The 10,000-nt window shown below is 41.0% G+C and overlaps 1 protein-coding gene across 5 annotated transcripts in view; it reads right to left on the bottom strand.

Annotated features, from left to right (window-relative positions):
* Positions 1 to 10,000, bottom strand: part of LOC115211809 (anoctamin-10) — a 251,375-nt gene that overhangs the window by 19,668 nt on the left and 221,707 nt on the right. For all 5 annotated transcript variants that reach the window (XM_029780514.2, XM_036502909.1, XM_029780515.2 and 2 more), the window contains 3 exons: positions 7,524 to 7,643; positions 5,839 to 6,411; positions 1,697 to 1,752 (listed from right to left, as the gene is read on the bottom strand). In XM_029780514.2, coding sequence (XP_029636374.1) covers positions 1,697 to 1,752; positions 5,839 to 6,411; positions 7,524 to 7,643 — 749 coding nt within the window. The remainder of the gene's footprint in view (positions 1 to 1,696; positions 1,753 to 5,838; positions 6,412 to 7,523; positions 7,644 to 10,000) is intronic.

Here is a 10,000-nt window from a genome sequence, read left to right as displayed (position 1 = left end):
ACACAGACATCAAACAATCTGCCTTTCACTCTGAGAGAGGCCCTTTGTTGCTAGCAGGGGTAGAAGCTCTCTGAGCTTTGCTCAACCTAATCTTATTCTCCCAGCTATGCTCCCAGAACATCCACCTTCACTACTAACCTGGTTGCCTAGATACCAGAATCTATCTACTACCTCTAGCTTGCTTCACTGGCAGTTGATAGAGTCTATTTTCTGCACATGTTCAGCATTTACTATGCCTGTGCACCTCCCACATACAAAGGATAGTTTCTGTTAACCTTCCTTTGATTTTACTGCACCTTTAGTGTGTCTAAAGCCTACACTTCGTACATCTTATGGAGTTTCTACCTACACCTTTTCTACAGATTGAACAGGGCCATCTATCTGAGGGGATTTGTGAGTTGTCTGCCTTCCTACTGACTATGACTTTGGTTTTTGCTAGGTTAACTCTAAGGCCCTTTGATTCTAGACCTTGTTTCAATGCCTGGAACTTCTCTAGTTCAGGCAGTAATTCAGCTATAAGAGCAAGGTCATCAGCATGGAGGAGCTCCCAGGGGCAGCCTGTCTTGCATTTCTCTGTTATTGCCTGGTGGACTATGATGAACAAGAGGGGACTGAGCACCGATTATTGGTGAATCCTTGTACCCTGAATTCTTCACTGTACTCCTTGCCCACCCTCACTCTACTGATAGCATCCCTGTACAAGGCTTGTACAGCTCTCACCAACCACTCGTCTATCCTTAGTTTCTGCATTGACCACCAGATAAGGGATTGGAGGATTCTGTCAGAAGCTTTCTCCAAGTCAACAAAAGCCAAATACAGAGGTTTATCTTTGGCTAGGTATTTTTCCTGCAGTTGCCTTATGAGAAATATAACATCAGTAGTGCTTCTACCTGGCACAAACCCAAACTGCATCTCATCTAGACTAACTCTCTCCCTGATTAGTTGGGCTATGACTCTCTCTGCAACTTTCATCACCTGATCCAACAATTTGAAACCTCTGTAATTATTTCTATCTAAGGCATCACCTTTACCCTTGTAGCAGTTGACTATGGTGCTGCTACACCAGTCATTGGGTATTACTCCTTCATGAACCACCTGATTTACAATACAGGTGACTAGACCATAACCCACACTGCTGGATATTTTAAGCATCTCAGCACTGATTCCTGATGGGCTTTTCCTGTCTTCATATCCTTAATTGCTTTATCTACCAGGGTACTGTCTGGGCAGGATACCAATCTGTGACAGGATTACTCATTTTCCCAGCTGAGGGGACTGAAGCAACATGAAATGAAGTGTTTTGCTCAAGGACACAATCTATCGCTCAGTCCAGGATTGAAACCACAATCTTATGATCATGAATGCAATACCCTAACCACTAAGCCACTTGCTTCCACACACACACACACACACGAACACACACACACACGAACACACACACACACACACACACACACACACACAGACACACACACACACAGACACACACACACGAAAATCCATTACAGTGAGTGGTAACAATAAAATATATTTGGTGGACAGATTAGGACACAGTAGACAGTGTAGGGCATTTATAGGTCATGAAGTATAAAGAGTGGTCAAAGTTGGACAACAACTGTTCTATGGAGAGAAAATACATTGTGAAGAATATATATAAAAATAAATGGGGGAGCAAACAAAGATTATGGTAACTTACTGAAACCATTTTTACTATAAGATGATTTTCATAGGAAGACTGTAGCCGATGGTTTTCTGTAAAGATAAATGCATCACACATTATATACATATATATATATATGCACACACACATCAAAAATGATTGATTTATTAAAATTATCTCTGCCTCTAGAAGAGCATGTATCATAATTACCAAATGGCAATGAGGGTCAGCTCCACTTGTGAAAAGGGGTGGTAATCTCAATTACACGAATCAAGAATTCTCCAGAACTGACATGCCATTAAGGAAAAGGATTAGCTTATTGTTAGGAGATAAGAAGAGAGTCATGTAAATGTGTTTTTGGCTCAATAGCGGTCATCACCTCATTTCCAGTAAGACTTATACGAAAAAAGAGCAGAATACATTTTTGGCATAGATAATTTCATAATTTAAACAAAAATGAGCTAAGAATGATAACTAAGAGTGGACAGTGGAATGTATTTGAACAACACAGATAAATACAGGTATGTCTAATACCATACAAGATTAATTCTTGATCTGTTATATGCAACAGAAGCAATATTTGATTAAAATAGTCAGCTGTGTATTATACTTAATGTAAACACATCTTGAAAAGCAAATTTACTGCACTGTTTTTCGAAAGATAATATTTCTTATAGACATGCTGTATATTGTGTTTTTAAACACTGTATATCCTTAAAATGTATCCCCTAACAAATGCTGCTGTAAATTTGCTTTCCAAGAGGTATTTACATTAAATAACACACACACACACACACACACACACACACGGACACACACATGTATATACACATGTATATTGTGTTTTTAAACACAGTATATCCTTAAAATGTATCCCCTAACAAATGCTGCTGTAAATTTGCTTTCCAAGAGGTATTTACATTAAATAACACACACACGGAAACACACATGTATATACACACGCCGGGTGAAATGCGTAGCCGTATTTCGTCTGCCGTTACGTGTTCTGGGTTCAAATTCAGCTGAGGTCGACTTTGCCTTTCATCCTTTCGGGGTCGATAAATTAAGTACCAGTTACGCACTGGGGTCGATGTAATTGACTTAATCCCTTTGTCTGTCCTTGTTTGTCCCCTCTATGTTTAGCCCCTTGTGGGTATTCCATCCAGCCCTCCACTTCACTTCCACTATCTCCAACACCTCTGTCTCCTTCCTCGACATTTCGGTTAGCATTCTTCACTCCACTCTTACCACCTCTATTCACTATAAACACACAGACTCACACTCATACCTCAACTTCTCTTCCTCCCACCCAGAACACACCAAGCTTTCCATCCCCTATTCCCAATTCCTCCGTCTACGTAGGCTCTGTAGTGACGACCATGACTTTGAGACTCAGTCTCAACGTATGGCTCACCACTTCATCCTACGTGGATACCCCCTCACCACTATCCACACCGCCCTCACCAGAGCACGTTCCGTGGACCGTGTATCTGCTCTCTCTCCCCGAACCCGCCCTGTAGTCTCCCGTCTCCCTTTTCCCCTCACTTACCACCCCACGACCCTACCTCTCCAACACACCATTCTTCGAGCTTTCCGTCATCTCCAGTCCGACCCGTCCACTTCACACATCTTCCCTAACCGACCCCTCCCCTCTTTCAAACGAGCCCATAACCGTCGAGACCTTTTGGTCCATAGCTCCTTCCCTGACCCTACTTCCCAACCTGGCTCGTTCCCCTGCTCCCGCCCACATTGCCGCACTTGCCCTTACCTCTCCAACACCACCCTCCTCACTGGCACCTATCATTGACCCTATCGCATCATCAACTCCTTCACCTGCACCTTCAGCAATATTATCTATTGCGTCTCTTGCTCTCTCTGCCATTCCCTGTACATCGGACAAATGGGATGCCGCTTGGCTGACCGGTTCGCGGAACACCTTCGTGACATCCGCCTTGCAAACGACACACCGGTCTCACGCCATTTCCGCTCCTTGCAACACCTGTCTGTGTTCGGTTTGTCCTTACACAGAGGCCATCCGGATTCCCGTTTGTGCCGTGAACAGGAATTAATCTTCTCTCTTCGCTCTTATATGCCATTTGGTCTCAACTCTCCCCCCTCCTCATCTAACCTTCCCCCGACCCCTACTTCTCTTCAGTCCTTCATCCTTTCACCCCTACTCCTCTTCCCTTCTTCCCTCTTTCTCCCTCCCTCCTTCTTCCCTCTTCCCCTTCCCTTTTTCTCTCTGCTCCCTCACTCCCCTTCTCTCTCTCTCCCCCTCTCCCTCTATCCTCCCTCCTCCTCTCCCCCTTCTCCCCCTCCTCTTCTCCTCTCCTTTCTTCTCCCCCTTCCTCTTCTCCCCCTCTCTCCCCCCTTACCTGCCCCCTCTTCCCTCATCTCCTCTCTCTACACTACACCATACGACTTTACACATCACATCATATATACATACACACGTCCAGACCTCTCATACGCACTAATACTCTCTCATACACACACACACACTCTTATGTTGGAGCGAGGTCATTCAACCCTATTATCTCCCCTAATTTCGCTCTTGCGTCTCATGTTTGATCTTTGACTTCTGGCCGAAATCAGATCGCCATGTTGATTCGCTAGCCTCTGCACGCATATTTTTTCTCTCTCCTTCTTTCTGTGTTTTTTCTCTGTGTATCTTTCTGTTGAAGAGCGTAGGCTCGAAACGTTAAAGACTTGTTTTATTTATATTTCCTGAGCGCCATACTAATACAATTGTTTGTTTGTATTCCACCTGCCTTCGTCTTTTGTTTATTTCCGTAAACCTGCCTTCGTCTTTTGTCTATTTTCATAAAGCTTCCCGTTATATATACACATATATCATCATCATCATCATCATCGTCGTTTTTATATTTACTTTTCTGAGGTGGCAAGCTGGCAGAATCATTAGCATGCAGTGCAAAATTCTTAGAGGCATTGCATTTGTCTTTACTTTCTGGGTTCAATTTTGCCTTTCATCTTTTTGGAGTTGATAAAATAAATACCAGTTGAGCACTGGGATTGATTTAATTGACCTATTCCTTGTCCAAAATTGCTGACCATGTGCCAAAATTTGAAAGCAATATTTACTTTTCCATGAGTACATAGGTCAGATAAAATCCATTGAGACAAATTTTTAACAGATGGATGTTTCTTGTTGCTAATCCTCATCTGCTTTCAAACAAGGTGATATTTCTCCATTGCCAAACATGCTTTCATGGAAGATTAGAAATGAAGAATACCATTTGTATGGTGCTCATTTACAAGTATCACATTGATAAGGAGGCGCAAACATGCCAGGTTACTACATGTACTTGCCTTCTTCTTCAGGGCATGATTGTAGTAACCACCTTCAGGATATGTATGAGTGTAGTTACTCAAGTAATACCCCACCAATCAAGACATGCTACTGTATCTGGAACAGTGCTTACTGTTATGGACACAAACATTCAAGACTGCACCAAAAAGAATTGATTGGCAAATCTTTACTCACAACACACTACAATATCTGACCCACAAACATACTGTCTCACCTCTAAGTTTGCTTTATTATTATTACAGTGGCTTCTGTCCTTTGAACTAGTTGAATCCACACTACCTTTAAACAAACCCATCTGATACACCTGTTTTGCTTCTTCTCTTCATACTGTGCCTCTTCCCCAGCTCAACTCTAATCCCTATTCTAAATCTTTCTTCCTTATTGTGTTAACTTTCTGGAATTCTTTTCTTGCCTTCATTTCACATCCATCCCCTGTAGATGATGACTTACACAAACCATATCAGTCTCATTAATCATGAAGTCTGTGAAGTTTATGAGCATCTACCCTTCTTCCTCCTAACTAAAAAAAAAAGAAATGTAAACTCAGAACTCCACAAAATTATGAATATACACATATGGTAAAGGTAAGTTCCCACAAAATATTACAAGGCTTCTCACAAGATGGAAAAAAAAATTCAGTAAGGTGTTCTGATACCATCATCGGCATCAACATCATCATTGTTTTAATGTATACTTTTCCATGCTTGCATGGGTCAAATAGAATAGTAAAGTTTCTATATTGCTACCGAAGAAAGTGTCTGCTACAATAAAACACAAGGTTTACCACCAATAAATTCTACAGAACAGTTCCCAACACAAGGGGCATTATTTATCACAACAGTCTTACCATAATCATTAAGCTTCTTGATAAGTATGTTATACAAGGTATTCATGATAGTCACAGCAACAGCATAGACAATGCTGGGGAAACACATCATATTGGCATAATTCAGGTAACTCGGGTCTTTTTCATAGAGAAGGTTTGCCCAATCCTGCATTTGGAAATACAATAACATCGCTTCAAAGGCAATGAGCAGGCATAACAATATAACTGGAACTGTGACACCATAAAATCGCAGTTGTCGTTTCCACTTAGGATAGACTGGCTCGGGATGGCCTGTCACAGGGTTGGTGCCTAAAACTCCATGGAAGCTTGGACGAGGTTCCTCAGTTTCTACCACTTCATTTAGGGTGCCCCATTTAAAAGTAAGTTCTGAACAGAATCGCTTCCAGAACTCTAAAAAGATGGTTGTCCAAATGAGGTTGAAAACAGCAAAGATAGCTTCTCGGTAGATGTTATTCCAACTGGTGATTAAATAGATGATGCCAATGATAGCTGGAGCAATGAGAGCATAGGTGTAGACGATAAGGAACGAGAAGTAAAGGGCCAGTTTCTCTCCAAAGTAAGCTCTGATGTCATCTGTAATGAGAAAGGAAAAAGATATGAATTGGTTACAGCGTGTGGAGAAATTAGTTTTTAAAATGAATAACTTTTTTTTAAGACTCAATCAGAGGCAGGAGAATAGAACCTATCAACATAGCAACAGGATAAGTGCTTTTTAAGTGACACCAGCACATGACTTGTGCAGGCCAATCCTCTTCACCAGGAGGAATGGCCTTAACACTATTGGTGTTGAGGATGAGTCCTCCTGGACATAGCAAGGCATGAGATATCTCAGTCCTTTTTCATCTCATCTGAGAGGTTCAGCATCCAGAGGCCATCTTTTAGTACTTGTCCCATGTCTTCTTGAGCTTCCCTCTTCCATGTGTTCCATATATATATATAGATATATACATATACATACAGATATATATAATATATATATATATATATATATATATATATATATATATATATATATGTAGGTAGGTAGGTAGGAGTGTGTGCATGTGAAGATGCATGGTCTAGTGGCTGGGGTGTTGCACTTAAGATTGTGAGATCATGGTTTCAATGCCTGGACTAGGTGGTGTGTTGTGTTCTTGAACAAAACACTTCATCTCAAGTTGCTCTGCGATTGCTTTGGCAGCTGATGTATAGTACACCATGCACATGCAACATTGATTTGATGGAAGGATTAAGCTAATGCCCATACATGCCTTTGGTCACTATAAATAAATCATTCACACTGGTTGTTCTGCAAGAAATTGCAGAACTGTCTTTCTTCGACCACAAGAGACTACCATCAATGTGTGTGTATATAATATATATACATATATATATATGTGTGTGTGTATATATATATATATATATATATGTATATAATAAACAAATAACAACAGATGGATATTGGTTCATTCACTACAGCTGATGAATAGAATTATTACATCATGCGGAAAAAAACGTTTTCATCAGGTGAATATACACAAATTAAACATTTTAAAAAACATCCCGAAAACCAACATTATGAGCCACATCATGATTCCCTGGCTAGCTTCAGCTATATGTGTGTGTGAGTAGCCATACAGGAGACATAACTGAATAACAGAATAGACTGATAAGAGAGACAGACAGCTTAATTGTTAGATACTTACCCATGGGTAACTGACGGAAGAAAGACTTCCAGTCCCAGCTGGTTTTTAAAAATTTCAACTTTTCAACATCATGAAGAGGGTACACATGCTCAATAATCCCAGCACTCTTGAACTTACGTACTGAAATTAAAAGAGGTTAGTTATTTATTGTTGACTGTGGTTGGAGCTGACAATTGAGGGTCAGTTTTGATGTAGGAGGAGAATCGGGGATGTTTATTCAATGACAAACCAGCTGATTATTGATTGGCTGATTTATCAAGCAGACAGTGAGTTTGTGGTGCTATGAGCCAGGCTGTGCTGTAGGGAAGGATCGGAAGTGAGGGAATAGGCATGTCCTGTCGGAAGTGGGGCCTGTGGATCCCACCGGAAGTGCCGCGGTGGACATGCGGCATCAGCGAAGCATGAGGGGCCAGTTGGTGGTGGACAGCACATCAGAGCAGACGTGTGAGACTGTACAGTGATGGATAGTGGACATGGAGTGAACCTTGGAGATTGAGACAGCACACGAATGTTGAAAGTGACCCTTTTTCTGGACCGACAGGTAAGACTACCGTAATTCTCTCTTCGCTTCCATCTTTTCCTTCCTTTACATCACAGAGTTACCGTATTTTAACGTGTATAAAAAGAACCATTTTTTGTCAAAAATTAGGTTTAAAAAATATGGGAGTTTCTTATATGGATAGTATTATAATCCCTTACAAAACCAGTTTTTTCCAAATTTTAAGCCCCCAAAATTAGGGGGTTCCTTATACATGAAGGTTCCTTATACACATTAAAATATGGTAATTGGTTAAATAGTTGATAAATAAGTCTATCAAATTTTAGCGCAAGACCAGGAATTTTGAGGGGAGGGTGAAGTTGATTACATCACCCCAAGGATGAATGGTTTCTTATTTTATAAACGCTGAAAAAGTAAAAGGTAAAGTCTACCTTGGAAGCATCTGAACTCAGACTCTAAAGAGCTGAAAGAAATGCCAAATTAGTTGATTAATAATGATGGTTTCAAATTTTAGCACAAGGCCAGTAAGATCAGAGTTGGGGTAAGTTAATTATCCTGACCCCACTATTCAACTAGTACTTATTTTATCAACCCTGGAAAGATGAAAGGCTAAGTTGACCTTGGCAGAATTTGAACTTAGAATGTAATGGCAGATGAAATGCCATTAAGCATTTTGCCCTTCCTACTAATGATTCTGCTAGTTCACTGCCTTTAGTTGATTAATAATAATAAAAAGAAGTGAAATAGAACCAGTGAGTGTATTTCTTATTGGTCAAATGACCCTCCCAAGATAGAACACACACACACACAGAGGCACACAAGGTCGTATCAAAAGTAATACAAAAGTGGACATAGCTTTTTATTACATCAAGTTACATCTGTCGATAGAGAAACTCTTTCTCTATATAACTACACCTGATTATATATACACTTTAGATGAGTTGTAGTGCACCTGAGCACTGTACACAATTATTATTATTATTATTATTATTATTATTATTATTATTATTATTATTATTCTTCATCATCATCATCATCATCATCATCATCATCGTTTTATTATTATTCCTCCTATTTATCATAGTCCTCCAGGCAATAACGGAGGAATTCAAGACAGGATGCCCTTGGGAGCTCCTCTATGCTGATGACCTTGCTCTAATTGCTGAGTCGCTATCAGAACTGGAGGAGAAGTTTCAGGTGTGGAAACAAGGATTAGAATCGAAGGGCCTCAGAGTCAATCTAGCTAAAACCAAAGTCGTAATCAGTAGGAAGGTAGACAAATCACAAACACCTTCAGGTAGATGGCCCTGCTCGATCTGTAGAAAAGGTGTAGGTAGAAACTCTATAAGATGCACCAAGTGTAAGCTATGGACACATAAGAGATGCAGCAATGTCAAAGGAAGGCTAACTAGGAAGATGGTTTTTGTATGTGGCAGATGCTCAGGAACAATAAACACTGAAAATGCTCTGAGACCAACTTCCGTCACTTTCCAGGGAGAAAAACTAGAAATAGTTGATAGTTTCCGTTACCTAGGTGACCAAGTCAGCAGCGGGGGCGGGTGTGCTGAAAGTGTAACTGCTAGAGTAAGAATAGCTTGGGCAAAGTTCAGAGAGCTCTTACCTCTGCTGGTGACAAAAGGCCTCTCGCACAGAGTGAAAGGCAGACTGTATGATGCGTGTGTACGAACAGCCATGCTACATGGCAGTGAAACATGGGCCGTGACTGCTGAGGATATGCGTAAGCTCGCTAGAAATGAAGCCAGTATGCTCCGATGGATGTGTAATGCCGGTACTCACACTCGGCAGAGTGTAAGTACCTTGAGAGAAAAGCTGGACCTAAGAAGCATCAGTTGTGGTGTGCAAGAGAGACGTTTGCGCTGGTATGGTCATGTGGCGAGAATGGATGAAGATAGTTGTGTGAAAAAGTGCCACACCCTAGCGGTTGAGGGAACCTGTGGAAGAGGCAGACCCAGGAAAA

This window comes from Octopus sinensis, linkage group LG5 (assembly GCF_006345805.1).
Source record: "Octopus sinensis linkage group LG5, ASM634580v1, whole genome shotgun sequence".
NCBI lineage: Eukaryota > Metazoa > Mollusca > Cephalopoda > Octopoda > Octopodidae > Octopus > Octopus sinensis.
Note: the sequence above shows the minus strand (reverse complement) of the source record. Positions and strands in the feature narration are given on the sequence as shown.